General features: G+C 41.6%; 2 protein-coding genes across 3 annotated transcripts; one reads left to right on the top strand and one right to left on the bottom strand.

Moving 5' to 3' along the window:
• Positions 1–2,101: 2,101 nt before the first annotated feature.
• LOC148199557 (receptor-like protein EIX1) lies at positions 2,102–6,010 on the top strand. Of its 2 annotated transcripts, none has more exons than XM_088114665.1 (2): positions 2,102–3,986; positions 4,200–6,010. In XM_088114665.1, exons 1-2 carry the CDS (start codon positions 2,102–2,104, stop codon positions 6,008–6,010), a joined length of 3,696 nt encoding a protein of 1,231 aa, XP_087970791.1. The 2 variants fall into 2 exon arrangements, with proteins under 2 accessions (XP_087970791.1, XP_087970792.1); XM_088114666.1 differs by having other exon boundaries at positions 2,114–3,404; positions 3,705–6,010.
• A 7,047-nt stretch (positions 6,011–13,057) lies between these two features.
• On the bottom strand, positions 13,058–13,681 carry LOC148199556 (uncharacterized). The gene has a single exon (XM_088112703.1). It carries the CDS (start codon positions 13,679–13,681, stop codon positions 13,058–13,060), a length of 624 nt encoding a protein of 207 aa, XP_087968829.1.
• Between the last annotated feature and the right edge of the window lie 1,596 nt (positions 13,682–15,277).

Genomic DNA, 15,277 nt, shown 5'->3' with positions numbered 1-15,277 from the left:
AAATCTTTTTTTAAAAGATAAATTTAAATAAACAATTATTTTAAATTATAATTAAAATAAAAAAAATAAAACTAAAAATGAAAAAAATAATATAAAAAATAATACTTTAAATATAAGTCAATCTTTAATATAATAAAATGTGAAATTACTTTCATTTCTACTTTTATTTCTATGCACTTTTTCTTTTCATTCTTCTTTATAAATGTAATTTGGAAATTACTTACCATATATTTTTAATGTAATTGTTAACTTTTTTTTCAACCGAGGTAAAAGTTGTGACATAAACTGTTTGTATTACAATAACGAGTATTTTATCCGGCTTGTTATTGTTTTTTTTCTTTTAATTTGAAGGAAACAATTGTTTGAAAACGCATTAGCAAAACCTTTCTTCTCATTACTCTCCTTATCATTCCTTCACTTCCACTGCTTCTTTTGTCGGCCCCAGATGCTGCTGCCAACGTTCATTTCTGAAGCCCTTTTTCTGACTTCCCCCGAGCGGCTTGAGGCATGACTCATTTTTCTGACTTCCTGCGTTGAGCGAGGATTTCTGAAGCCATTTTTCTGACTTCCCCTCAAGTGGTCCTGATGCATGTCTTATTTTTCTGACTTCCTACGTTGAGCGGGGGTTTCTGAAGTCATTTTTCTGACTTCTCCTTGAGCGATCTTGAGATAAGAGTCATTTTTCTGACTTCCTGCATTGAACGGAGATTTCTGAAGTCATTTTTCTGACTTCCCCGAGCAGCCATTATAACCTAACCAAGTTGAGGTTTAAATTAAGAGTCAGTAGAACCTAAAAAGGTTGAACGCAGTTCTGAACCATCCTATGCATAATATTTTATAATTTAAAATTAAGAGTTGGTAGAACATAACAAGGTTGAACACATCTCTGAACCATCATGTGCATAATATTTTATAATTTAAAATTAAGAGTTGTTAGAACTTGACAAGGTTGAACGAAGCTTTGAACTGCATCATATTTTATAATTTAAAATTAAGAGTTGGTAAAATCTGAATATGACCTATTAGTATCTACTTAATGACAATCAATTTCGATCGATATACTTCATATAGTATACAAACCAATACCGAGGAACTTGTTTCAAGTTGAACAATGACTTTTTCAACCTTCAAATTAAATTTGGGTCAATTGTTTGAAAATCTGGGGAACTTTCATGTACACCTCCTTAACCAAATGATCATGAAAAAACATCATGTACATTCGTTTCGTTTAATGAATGTGTCGTTTTTTAATTACCTGATCGATTATTTTTCACATAAAATTGTCGTTTAATTTAAAAATTCCAAGTTCATGTTAGTTACCTTTCTTTTTCACAAGTCTTCGGATAAGTCAATCGATTGAAATAGAATTATTGTTCCAAAAAATTCCAAGTTCATGTTAGTTATCTTTCTTTTTAATTTGGCAATATTTTTTTACATTTTGTCCCAATACCCCAAATTAAAAAGAATAAGATTACGAACAAAAGTCGTAGCAAGAATTCTAAAAAAAAAATAAAAATTAATCCAAAATATTTAAAAAAAAAATGAAACTAAAAGAAGAGAAGATGAGAGAAAAATGATTTCTGACGATGTTTTAAAAATGAAAGTCTTTATTTATAGAGTTAGGAATGAGTCAACATGCCTACTAAACCAGAAAAATACGTCGTGGCTTAAGGAAGAGTTCAACAACTCAATCACAAGCGTTGCGGGAACAGAAAAATAAAAAATACAATCCTGCGAAATATTGTATTCAAATTTTATAACAATGGTGACATAAGCTTTCACTATTAAAATATTTTCTAAGTATTTAGTGGAACTTACAATTTTTTAATTTTGAGAGCACTTTCTTAATTTTGTTTTCAAATATTAACTTCAATTCATTAATTATTTGTAAAGAGGAGTTTGATGTTTTGATTTTCATATAATATTGTCGTTTAAAATGAAAATACACAAGTCTTCTTCGTAGTCAATTGATATTATTGAAATGCAGAAGAGTGAGAAGAATAGGTAATGAAGGAGTTGGTGAGTATAAAATATGGGTATTGGAAGTGCTTAATTCACAACACATATCAATCCAATTCTATACTCTCTCTATTTCATCATCATGAAGAATCTGAAAGTGAAGATGTTTATGTTTGTGATGAGTGTGGTGTTGCAGGTTGCTTATGGACAACACCATATCCGATGCCTTCCAAAAGAGAGGGATGCACTCCTTCAATTCAAGGCTGCCATTGTCGATGACTACGACATGCTTTCTTCTTGGACCACTCCCGACTGTTGCCAATGGGAGGGGATTCGCTGCAATAACCTCACCGCTCATATTATAAGCCTCCACCTTCCTGGACAACATAATGAATCTCTTTCTCTTGGTGGTTATTATGAAGTCTCTCAGCGTTACATCAGCGGAGAGATCCACAAGTCGTTAATGGAGTTACGGCACTTACAGTATTTGAACCTCAGTTTCAATTCTTTTCGACACACTAATATTCCAGAGTTTCTTGGTTCTCTTACCAACTTGAGATATCTTGATCTCTCTTCATGTTTTTTTAGCGGACAAATTCCAACTCAGATAAGTTCTCTTTCTCATTTAAAATATTTGAATCTTGCAACAAATTATTATTTGGAGGGTTCAATCCCTCCTCAACTTGGAAATCTCTCTCGGTTGCAGTATCTTGATCTCAGTGTCAATTCTTTAAATGGAAATATACTTTCCCAACTTGGAAATCTCTCTCGGTTGCAATATCTTGATCTCAGCTACAATTCTTTTGAAGGATTCATTCCTTCCCAACTTGGAAACCTTTCAAATTTGAATAAACTCTATCTTGGAGGATATGATAGTGCTCTCAAAATTGTCAGTAGTGATCAATGGTTATCTAATCTTAATTCTTTAACCCATCTATCCTTCATTTCCATATCTAATTTTAACACTTCTCCTAGCTGCCTTCGAACCATTGCCAAGCTACCAAAACTAAGAGAACTGAGTTTAATTGAATGTGGCCTTTCCGATCATTTCCTCCTTTCATTCAACCCTTCCAACTTCAATTTTTCTACTTCTCTATCTGTCCTTGATCTTTCTCGTAACTCCTTCACACAACCGATGATATTCCCGTGGCTGTCAAACACCACTTCCAACCTTGTTGAGCTTGACCTTAGTTGGAACCTCTTGAAGGGTTTGACATCAAATCATTTTGGCTTGGCCATGAATTCGCTTGAGCACCTTTACCTCTCCTACAATGTGTTCAAGGGTGAAGATTTGAAATCATTCATGAATATATGCACCCTACGTTTATTATACATGTATGGAAACAATATGACCGAAGACCTTTCGTTAATTCTTCATAATTTCTCCAGTGCTTGTGTTAGATACTCTCTACAAGAGTTGAGTTTGAGACACAACCAAATCAGAGGCTCCCTACCTGACCTTTCAGCATTTTTAAATTTAAAAACGTTCGATCTTTCTTCCAACCAATTGAGTGGGAAGATATCGGAAGGCACTAGATTGCCATCTCATTTGGAGCAGTTGTCAATTGGATCTAACTCTTTAGAAGGTGGTGTTCCAAAATCATTTGGGAGCTCATGTACTTTGAAGTTATTGGATTTGTCTTTCAATAAGTTGAGTGAAGATCTAACAGTGATATTTAATCATTTGTCGGGATGTTCTAGATACTCACTACAAGAGTTGAGTTTGGCATACAATCAAATCAGAGGCTCCTTGCCTGACCTTTCAGCATTTTCAAATTTAAAAACGTTCGATCTTTCTTCCAACCAATTGAGTGGGAAGATATCTGAAGGCACTAGATTGCCATCTCATTTGGAGCAGTTGTCAGTTAGCTTTAACTCTTTAGAAGGTGGTGTTCCAAAATCATTTGGGAGCACATGTACTTTAGAGTTATTGGATTTGTCTGATAATAAGTTGAGTGAAGATCTCACAGTGGTGTTTAATCATTTGTCTGGATGTTCTAGATACTCATTGCGAGAACTATATCTCGGTCGAAATAAATTTAATGGCACATTACCTGATTTTTCAATATTTTCAAAGTTGGAAACGTTGGATATATCAGGAAATCGATTGGATGGAGTTCCAAAATTACTTCACAATGGTACTGTTTTGCGTTCATTGAACCTATTTAATAACAGTTTAAGTGAAAACCTTCCAACAATAATGCATCACTTATCCTCATCATTGCAAAGTTTAAATCTAGGCATGAATCAAATTAGGGGTACTTTGCCTCGCGACCTCGCAACAATGTTCCCATCATTAAAAGATTTGTACCTTGCTAGTAACAAGCTAAATGGGACAATTTCTGAAGATCTTCGATTTCCAATAGAACTTGAGGAATTATCCTTGATGTCAAACTCTTTGAAAGGTGTGTTAACTGACTCTCATTTTTATAATATGACAAAGTTAAAGAGCTTGATATTGTCAGATAACTCATTGATGTTAGAAGTTAGTCAAAATTGGGCTTCAACTTTTCAATTATACAATATTGAATTGAGGTCTTGCAAGCTTGGTCCATTGTTTCCCAAATGGCTAGAGAAACAAAATGAATTTATTTATCTTGACATTTCAAATAATGAAATATCAGGTACCATTCCAAAATGGTTTTGGACCAAATTTGGATTGTCAAATTGGATGAGTATTGATATTTCATCTAATAATTTACAAGGTACGATTCCAAATTTGCCAATAGAGAATCATTATTTTTCTATTAGTCTTGCATCAAATCAATTTGAAGGTCATGTTCCGCCATTTTTACGAGGCTCAATATCTCTTGATCTATCAAACAATAAATTCACAAATTCGTTTTCATTTTTATGTTCTAATGGTGTAGCTGAATCTTTATACCAATTAGACCTTTCAAATAATAAGTTTTCTGGACAAATTCCAGACTGTTGGACCCATTTGAAGTCATTGGCTTACTTAAATATAAGTCAAAACAAGTTTTCAGGAGAGATTCCTTTTTCAATGGGATCACTCCTTGAACTCCAAGTTTTGTTATTGAGAAACAATAACTTAACAGGTACGATCCCTTCTATCTTGAAGAATTGTACAAAGTTAGTGATGGTAGACATAGCAGAAAATAGATTATCAGGATCTATCCCAAATTGGATTGGGAAGGAATTATTAAAGTTGCAATTTTTAAGCTTGAAAAGCAATTATTTCTCTGGAAATTTACCATTGCAAATTTGTTATCTAAAAAATATTCAACTCTTAGATCTCTCGCTAAACAATCTATCTGGACAAATTCCTAAATGCATAAAAAACTTTTTCTCAATGGCTCAAATGACTTCTTTGAGAGATTATTATCAAGGTCATCAATATTTGGTCAACACTAGTGATATCAAAGGTTACTTTTCATACAATTTGAATACATTATTAATGTGGAAAGGTTCAGAACAAATGTTCACAAATATGGGATTATCACTTTTAAATAGCATTGATCTCTCAAGCAATCAATTATTAGGAGAAATTCCAAAAGAAATTGAGGGTTTATTTGGATTGGTGTCATTGAATCTATCAAGAAACCAATTGACAGGGAATATTCCTTCAAATGTTGGAGAGTTAACATCACTTGAATTTCTTGATTTGTCACGAAACCAACTTGTTGGTTCTATTCCTTCCAGTCTTGCTCAAATTGACCGACTCACTATGTTAGATTTGTCACATAATAATTTATCTGGAAAAATTCCAACTGGCACACAATTACAGAGTTTCGATGCATCAAAATATGAAGATAATACCGATCTTTGTGGATTACCATTAGAGAAATTGTGTATTGATGGAGAACCAAGACAACAACCAATTGTTAAATTTCAAGAGGATGGGGTTTTCAATCATGAATATTATATAAGTATGACAATTGGTTTTGCTATAAGCTTTTGGGGAGTGTTTGGCTCAATCTTAATAGTACATTCTTGGCGTCATGCATATTTCAAGTTCTTAAATAATTTAGGAGACACTCTTTATGTCATGACAACAGTGAAAGTTTTCAAAATCTGCTACAAAACATAGCTACAGGTAACATTATTTTAACCTTGTGTTAAAATTTTGAATTTTTTTGTTTTATTATTATTATAATTATTAAGTTTTTTTTCATTAAATTAGTTTTTAATTTAAAATTAGAGACTAATTTAAAATTCATAATATTAAATACGTAAAACTTTGATAGCTAATGACAATGATCAATTTAAAGTCTAATTAACAAATTAATTATAATTTTTTATTTATAAAAAAGACTATTTTACATACTAATAATTTCTAATTGATATCCGCATAATTAATTATTTTTATTTCTAAATTTGATTAATGAGTTTCTTGTCATAAATGATTCACATTTCCAAATAATAACAATTACAAAAATATTATGGTTAAATCGATTTTTTATTAGATAAAAAGAAATTTAATGAAAGATTAACAATGCAATTGAAAATAAGAATATTACTTAAAGATAATAACTAATGTCTATGGATAGAATAAACTAATAAAAAATCGTTAGCATAAGACATATTTTCAGTCTCTTTACTTTTATCTCTTTTCATCTTGTCTCAAAATTGTTGACATTCTCATAATAAGTTGGTTTTTCTTTTGTATTTTTAAACATTGCAATATTAGTTTCATTGATGATAGATATAATTATTTCTATAAATACATTTTTTTATAATAAATGGTAAGTTGTAATTCAAGTAAAGATCTCCAATATGAATTTGAAGATTTCTTGTTTTAATTTGGCTTCTACAGACACTTTTTTATTTGCCTTGATAATCATACAAGATAATTCTTTTATGACAAATGATTTTTTTTATAAATTATAAAATAAATTGAATGAATTTAATTAGTAGTAACTTAAATTATTGGAGTTTTTTATTTCTTTGCCTTTTAATATAAGTTTGCTTTGAATTTGTTTTTTACGTTATCTTTTTATTGTTTCTATTTCTGGCGAAATTAATATAATTTGCTTAATTTTTGGCAGAGTAAATGGAGTTTAAAGATTAGAATGATTGTGAGGGTACCATGCTAAAGGACAAAAAAAAACAGAGGAAAGAGGTACTCTGGAGATCGATAACTGAGGAAGATTTCTAAACATTTATTTTCTTTAAATGTTTCTTTCTTTTCCATTTTTATTTTGTAATGGTTGTTCAGAAGCCTATTGTGATTGTGAAGTTGTTAGTCATACAATAATTTGATGAATCTTCAAAACGTTGGAAATGACATAATTATTGATTTTTGAGTCATGTTCTGTACTAATACATTATGTGTTTTTTTCCTTTCTACTACCTTCCTCTCTTGCATGTGATTAAGAGGGTTTATGTTTCAATTAATTTTAAGTTAATTACTTTAGTAAATTTTACCTTAAACTTAATCTGAGTAAGATGGTATGAATTAAATGAAATTGAAATTAGATTGTATGTTGAAGGATTTATAGAAGCACGACATGCATTTCTTTTGTCATTTGTCAAATAATATATTGATTATTAAATTTCTTGATAATTCATTTTAGAATGCAGGAAATACTCTCTTTATAAAACATAAACTTGGTAAAAAAATCGTTACTACATTAATGAATAATAAAATCTGACGGTTAACACTTATAAATTTTAATGAGAAAAAAATTATACATTTATAAACATTAATGAAAAAATAAAAATTGTTGTTAACATTTAAAAAAACTGTACATTTATAAAAGTTAATGAAAAAAATAAAAATTGTTGTCAACATTTAAAACTAACGGTTGTTTTACCATTATTATTATTTTATAACAAGAAATGTCAAGAATTTCAATGTCATTTTGTGTGTGTAATAGGAAAAGTTGGACCTAACTTTCAAGATCTCAACCCTATATAACCCAATTGAAAGGACGGAGTCCAGTTTTGGCTAAATTCCAAAGCCATACAACTTTGACATGTTAGCAAAATGAGAGTCACTGATCACATCTCCCAAAGAGTTCAAATTCATTTTGAGAGTCTCCAGCTGAGTAGGTGTTTCGGATGTGAGGGGCTGTGCGAGTCCCACGTCACTCGCTTCTCGTCTTCCGTACGTCGGACCTCCTGTGCTAGCTTCTCAGTTCATCGGTGGGAGACTTGCAAAAGATTTTCCGATGCCAAAGTCAGTTGAGAGCTAAGGCGTTTTTCTCAGACAGTAATGAATGTGCAGTAAATGCAACCTATCTGCCACTCACCTTGGATATGTATTTATAGTTTTCGCTATGGGCTTAGTGAAAAGTTAATCACGGCCCAATTTAGCCCAAATAGCTTTTAAACCCTGCTTACCTTGAACCAAGGCGATTAATACGGCTGCCGACCGTCCTCACCGGTCTTATCTTCGAGGGCGGCCGGTCCTGAAGGGTCCGCGGCCTGGACGGTCGGCTTTGGGTGAGTCTTGGGTACGGGTGCGCGGGTGTCCGCCCTGCCATACAACCTTTCACAATAGTGAGTGATCATGGGGCACATGGGCGTCCGCCCCTTCATTACCCGGCCCTTCCTATCAGTAAGTAGAAGAATAGTTTCCTAAGTCTCATACGGTACTACGGGCGGCCGGTCCGTCTGGTGATCCCATGACGTGGGTGTCCTTCCGTACGGCAGCCGGTCCCTTCTGGTACATAAGTCCCCCAAGTCCTAGTGCACGTAGTGCGCGTAGGACTTCGAGTGATGCATGGCGTGGGCTAACAATTCGTAGTTGGGCCAGATCTGGTGGGCCTTTTAGTTTGGACTTTTCGCGGGAAAACACGTGGTACATCCACACTGGCGGAAGGTGAAAAGTCCTCAAATCTGGGGCGTTGATTGCGTTGGATCTGGACGGCACGTATGCCTTCAACGGTCACCTAAATTTTTCTATAAATAGCGGATGGGAACTGTGTCATTTTCACTTTTCTCCGTTTCATTCAAGAATTTAAATTCTTTTTCCCTCAGGTAATAAATGGCCGTTGTCCATACTGAGTCTTCTGGTTCTGAGTCGTCGGGCGGAGTCCGGGGGGGGGGGGGGGGGGGGGGGGGGTCGACAAGGAGCAGCGGCGATTCTCCCAGTTCGGCTTCTTCTCGCTTCCTGCATGAGGTTGTTGAGTTCTCGAGGCCGACTCCGAGGGCGTCGAGTGCGGCGGGCGATCGGATATTTCATGGCGTGCCTCTCTTCTTGCTCCAAGGCGGTGTCTGGGTAGAGGGTTCTCCTTACGAGCCGGACGGTTACGGGGTAGTGGTATCTGAATGGGCTCCCTACGTCCCCGACCTGTATGCTTTCGCGTATGGCTCCCGTAAGGATTTAGAGTGAAGGGTCAATCGTACGCATATCGTCCGGGATATAGAGGACTCACGATTGATCCGGGCGGGAGTCAGCATGAGAAACGCAAGAGTTTTCTACGAGAAGAGGTCAAGCCCGGACGATTTCTTCTATATGTATGTGAATTTCTTTACCCATCTTTTCGTCCGGGTGCCCTTTACCAAGTTTCAAATGGCCGTCCTCCGGGAGGTTAACGTGGCTCCTGCGCAACTGCATCCTAATTCTTGGGCGGCCGTTCAGGAATTCTTGGCTATGTGCCTGGCCGTGGGCGTCACTCCCACGATTCCTGTCTTCTTTCACTATTTCGAAGTCCGTCCGTCCCCCACTGGCGGTTGGGTGTCCTTCACCTCCGTCCGGGAAAGGGCCCTCTTTCGCCCCTTCTCGGATTCATTCAAGAACTTCAAGCACCACTACTTTAAAATAATCATCGATGCCGCCAGCCGCCATGAATTCCATGATGGCGAGGGGGAACCGTTGTTCCCTTTTTACTGGACGAGGGAGCCCGGGAGAATAAAGGCGTCCCCTGTGGGAGCGTTGAGTCCCCTCGACTTAGAGGCCGTACGCACCATCAATGCCCTCCCCCGCCGGATTTTCGCCCGTCACTTGGTCGAATGCCTTAGTCTTGAGGATTGTGGACAAAAGGCGTTCGGTATGATATTTTTATGTTGATTTTGTTTGTATTTAGTACATTGATCTTAACGTTTCTGAATGTTTGTTTTTGCCAGAACTTATGACGACTCCTGCTCCCCGTCAATCCAACTTCCTAACTTCCCGAAAGCGGGGTGGAGCCAGCTCATCCTCCGCCCGGCCGAAAGTTGCGCCGAACGCACCCCGTCCTCCGCCCTTGGGATCCTCGGGCGGACGCCTTTCCGTAGTGCGCCCCACGCAGACGCAGCAAGCCCCCCAATTTGAAAAGGCTGGGGGTACTACATCTGGAGGCCGGGGGTCGGGTCCGGATTCTCTTCCTGATCTTGCAGCCGCTCGGGTGGATCCTGCTTCCGAGGCGACCACTACTTTTGGAGCCCCTTTTGTGCGCAAAAGGAAGGATCCTGCGGTTGAGGGCCGCAAGGATAGGGAAGGCTCATCGTCGCGGTCGGCGTCGAAGAGAGCCCGCAAGGGCAAAGAGAAGGAGAAGGACAAGGGGAGGATGTCCGTGATGCCCCTGTCGGGCGGCATATTTAGTCCGGCCTTCAGCATGAGCGACTGGACGAAGTTCCACATGAGCTCCTCTCAGCGGGCGCTGATTGAACCTCTTTCTGAGGTGGAGCTAACTAATGCCATGTTCGAGATGTCGACTCGGGCGGCCTCCCTGGCTTGGTACTTGAAGGAATCTGTCGTTCGTCCGGGGGTGGAGGAGGTGCGTGCCGAGCTATTGGCGGAGAAAAAGAACTCGTCCTCCCTCCAATCAGCGATGGAGCAGCTGCTCCTGAATCAAGACGAGTACGACGAAAAGATCGAGCAGTTAGAAGCCGATCTTGAGAAGTCGAAGAAGGAGGTCGCTGAAGCCAACTACCGTCTGGCAGTCGCCCAGGGCGATCATGTGCAGCTACTGGGGGAGTGTAGTCAACTAAAGGTCAAGATTTCTTGCCAACAAAAGTCTGAGGCCGAGCTCCACAAGGCAAATCGGGCTCTGACCGATGATCTGACTACGACCAAGGGTGAGCTGACTAAGGCCAATGAGAGGGTCGCCGAGCTCGAGGCGACTATTGTCTTTGAGCATGAGGAAGGTTTTAATAAAGTCCTTCGACAAGCGTCCCTTCTGGCCGGTATTCCGGAACCGTACGCCCTGGGTTTCGACATCGAGAAGGACGTTTTTGATGGCGTCCTTGTGGATCTCAACACTCTGGACAACGAAGATCCAGCTGTTGAAGGTCCTTCCGAAGCTGAGAAAGCCATCGAAGCTGGGTGGGCTGAAGAGGAGGTTGCTAGAAACAAATAGATATTTCCTTTCGTACTTAATTTTTTGCAACGTGTATTCCTGTGGCCGCCCGCCCAACATATTGGTTTGTCGAGATGTTGGTCGGGCGGTCCTTTTGTAAATGCTGGCGCGTTTTAGTGCTTTTGCCAATTAATACACAACTTCATTTTCTTTGCCTCTATCGCGTTTTTCGATGTATGCTTATATTTTCGTTTGAGGTAAACCAAAACGAACTTAGCTTTATTCTTTCGTTAACCGCCCGCCCCAAACCGACTTGTACTTTCGAGGCGTAGTCGATCAATGACTTCTTCGGAAAAGAAATCTTTGCTGACCGTTCGGCCAAGTTGACAGTGGTTCCTGGGGAACTCTCCGTTCATCAACTTGGACTTTCGAGGCGCGGACGGCAGTGGTTCTTCGGAAAGAACTCTCCGTTCATCGTCTGGCCAAGTTGACAGTGGTTCCTAGGGAACTCTCCGTTCATCAACTTGGACTTTTGGGGCGCGGACGGCAGTGGTTCTTCGGAAAGAACTCTCCGTTCACCGTCCGGCCTAGTTGATAGTGGTTCCTGGGGAACTCTCCGTTCATCAACTTGACGTTTTTACTTCTTTGAGACTTAATCTTTAGAGGAAATGGGCGTCCTGTCATTCGATTAATTGAATAACGAAAATACAAATCATAATTCAACTGAAATAAAATTTCAAATGAGTGGCTTTCCAAGTGTTTGGGATAGGGCGTCCGTTCGAGTTTTGTATCCTGTATGCTCCATTTCCGAGCGCTTCAACTACCCGGGGAGGTCCCTCCCATTTTGCTGCCAATTCGCCATGCGCGGCTACTCGGCGGGCTTCGCCAACCTTCCTCCATACTAAGTCGCCCTCCTGGAAACTTCTAGGCCGCACCTTGGAGTTGTACTTTCTTTCCACCATGCGTTTGCATGCTTCAGCTCTTAAGGCCACCCGGTTTCGCCGTTCGTCTAAGGAGTCCAGCTCGATCCTTAGTTCCTGGCTATTCAGCTGCAGGTCCTCGACCTGTCGCCGTAATGATGGCTCTCCCAGCTCGACTGGCAACATGGCGTCCGTACCGTATGTCAAGTTGAAGGGGGTCTCCCCGGTTGTTCCGTGAGGCGTGCATCGATAGGCCCACAGGATTTCGGGTAGCTCGTCGACCCACGCTCCCTTTCGATCTCCTAAGCGCCGCTTTAGCTCAGCGACTACAGTCTTGTTCATCGCTTCTACCTGACTGTTCGTCTGAGGGTGCTCTACCGAGCTGGTGACATGCCTAATTCGCAACCCATCAAAGAACTCGGTCAGCTTTCTGTCTATGAATTGTCGGCCGTTATCCGTTATGATCGTGCGCGGGAGGCCGAAGCGGCATATCAATTTCCAGCAGAATTTCTGGACCTCGGCGGCTGTTATAGTCGCTAGGGGTTCGGCCTCTACCCACTTAGTGAAGTAGTCCACGGCTGCCAACAGGAATTTCTTCTGAGCCCGGCCTATGGGGAACGGTCCTACGATATCCACCCTCCATTGAGCGAACGGCCAGGGCGATACGATCGTGTGGAGAGTATGAGGGTGTAGGTGAGTGTTGTTGGCATGCGCTTGACAACTAATGCATTTTTGGACGAACGTCTTTGTATCCGCCTCCATGGTCGGCCAATAGTAGCCGGCCCTTTTAACTCGGGCTTTTAACGTTCGTCCACCCGTGTGAAAACCACATATGCCATTGTGGAGTTCGTTCATCACGTAGCGCGCCTCCTGCTCCCCCAGACACTTAAGAAGTGGGGTGGAGAACCCCCTCCTGTACAAACTATCCCCCACTAACAGGTAGCGGGCAATCCTTTTTGCTTTGCTGGGCTGGACAGGGCGCCCGTCGTCCTATCGAGACATAATCTCTCTGATTTCGGAACGCCAATCCTCGTGCTCGGTAGTCACTGCCGAACAGTCGATCGAGGGTTGGAACAACACTTGCTGTACGATAGTCGTTAGTTGTCCCCTCTCTTTTCCGGAACTGAGTCTGGACAACATATCCGCCCGGCTATTTTCCTCCCTTGGAATATGTTGGATGGTGATCTGGTCGAACGCCCTTGCCAGTTCCGATGCGCGTTGGAAGTATCGCATTAAGTGCTCCTCTTTTACTTGAAAGTCATCATTCATTTGGCCGACGACCAGTTGGGAGTCCGTCCGGCAGGTGATTCGCTTTGCAACCATGTCCCTTGCTAATGCTAGGCCGGCCACCAGGGCTTCGTATTCCGCTTGGTTATTAGAGGCTTTGAACTTGAATATCAGGGAGTGCTCTAACAGGAATCCGTTAGGGCCCTCCAACACGATGCCGGCCCCACAGACTGATCTGCCGGACGCCCCATCCACATACAAATTCCACTCGTCCTGGCGGGTGGGAGGTAGTTCGGCTGCAAAGTCGGCGAGGTGTTGGCCCCTGATCGGCCCTCTTGGTTCGTAGCGCAAGCCGAATTCGGACAACTCTACCGCCCACGCCACCATGCGTCCCGCCAGGTCTGGCTTCCTTAGGATTTTTGAGATGGGGAAGTCGGTTCTGACGACTATTTGGTGGCTCTGAAAATATGGCCGAAGGCGTCTGGATGCGTTTATCAGAGCGAGTGCCACCTTTTCCACTTGTTGGTAACAAGTCTCTCATTCTAGGAGCGTCTGGCTGACGAAGTATACGAGCTTTGGTTGGGGCCGTTCCTGTGTTAACACGGTACTGACATGCAAGTCTTCTCCTGGCGCCGGTCGGTTCATGATGGGTGGGTTGAGCAGGATGGTTTTGACATCTTGGAACGCTCGTTCACACTCAGCGTCCCATACCGAGCCGGCGCCCTTCTTCATTCTTCGTAGGACGGGTCTGACTCGTTCGGCTAATCTTGGGATGAATCGGGACAATGCCGTGAGCCGCCTAACCAGTCTTTGTACCTCTTTAAGGCTGGCCGGGCTCTGCATTTGAAGCACCGCTTCGCAATTGTCTAGATTAGCTTCGATCCCTCTCGTCGTAAGCATGAAGCCTAAGAACTTGCCGGCGGGTACCCCGAACGTACATTTGGCCGAGTTCAAGCGCATCCCGAACTTCCTGACTTGTTGAAAAACTTCCTTCAAGTCATTTATGTGGCCCGTACCGTCTGCCGATCGGACGACCATGTCGTCCACATCGACGTCCATGCATCTGCCAATTTGCTCCTGGAAGATCCGGTCCATTAATCGTTGGTAAGTGGCCCCGACATTCTTCAGGCCAAAGGGCATCACCTCGTAGCAAAAGTTCACCCGCTCTGTCATGAAGGCCTTTTCTCCAGGTCAGGCCCGTACATGGGTATCTGGTTATACCCAGAATACGCGTCCAGGAAGCTAAGTATCCGGTGTCCGGACGCACCATCTACCAATGCATCAATGCTAGGCAGGGGATGAGAGTCTTTCAGGCAGGGGATGAGAGTCTTTCGGGCAGGCTTTGTTTAGATCAGTATAGTCCGTGCACATCCGCCACTTCCCACTGGCCTTTTTTACCATTACTACGTTGGCCAGCCAAGTGGTATAGGTGACCTCTTTGATAAAGTCGGCCGCCCTTAGTTTCCCTACCTTTTCCTCTACAGCTGTTCTCTTCTCGTCGCCTAGTCTCCGCTTCTTCTGTGCTACCGGGCGGGCTTCTTTGAACAGGGCCAGCCTGTGGGACATAACTGACGGGTGAATCCCCGGCATGTCGACTGTCGTCCAGGCGAACAAGTTCCTGTTCTTCCACAGGAGCGATCTAAGCTCCTTCTCTACCTCAGGGTCCAATCCCCTCTCCATGGTGGTCGTCTGGGCGGGCTCCTTCCCTATTAGGACCGGCTGGGTTTCTCCCATAGGCTCCAACCGGTCTTCAGTATTCGTCCTCGGATCGAGGTCGGCCATGGTGACTTCGGAGCCGGTCGTCCTCCTTTTCCCCTGATGGGTGTGCAGCTTCACACCGGCTGCATAGCATTCCCGGGCTGTCTTCTGATCCGCCCTGACCGTGCATAAGGTTCCCTTGTCGGAGGGGTACTTCATAGTCAGGTGGGGTGTGGACACGATTGCCCCGACGCGTTCAGGCACGACCGGCCGAGCAACACATTG

The sequence above is a fragment of the Vigna umbellata genome, chromosome 4, assembly GCF_029865625.1.
Source record: "Vigna umbellata cultivar VRB3 chromosome 4, Vumbellata_1.0, whole genome shotgun sequence".
Lineage (NCBI taxonomy): Eukaryota > Viridiplantae > Streptophyta > Magnoliopsida > Fabales > Fabaceae > Vigna > Vigna umbellata.
Note: the sequence above shows the minus strand (reverse complement) of the source record. Positions and strands in the feature narration are given on the sequence as shown.

What these genes read in the sequence shown, in the direction of transcription:
- LOC148199556 (XM_088112703.1), bottom strand. Translation starts at nt 13,681, where the DNA reads ATGGTGGCGTGGGCGGTAGAGTTGTCCGAATTCGGCTTGCGCTACGAA.
- LOC148199557 (XM_088114665.1), top strand. Translation starts at nt 2,102, where the DNA reads ATGAAGAATCTGAAAGTGAAGATGTTTATGTTTGTGATGAGTGTGGTG. An exon ending in ATTGCGAGAACTATATCTCG is followed by an intron (nt 3,987 to 4,199) that starts GTCGAAATAAAT and finishes GTTTAAATCTAG; the next exon opens with GCATGAATCAAATTAGGGGT.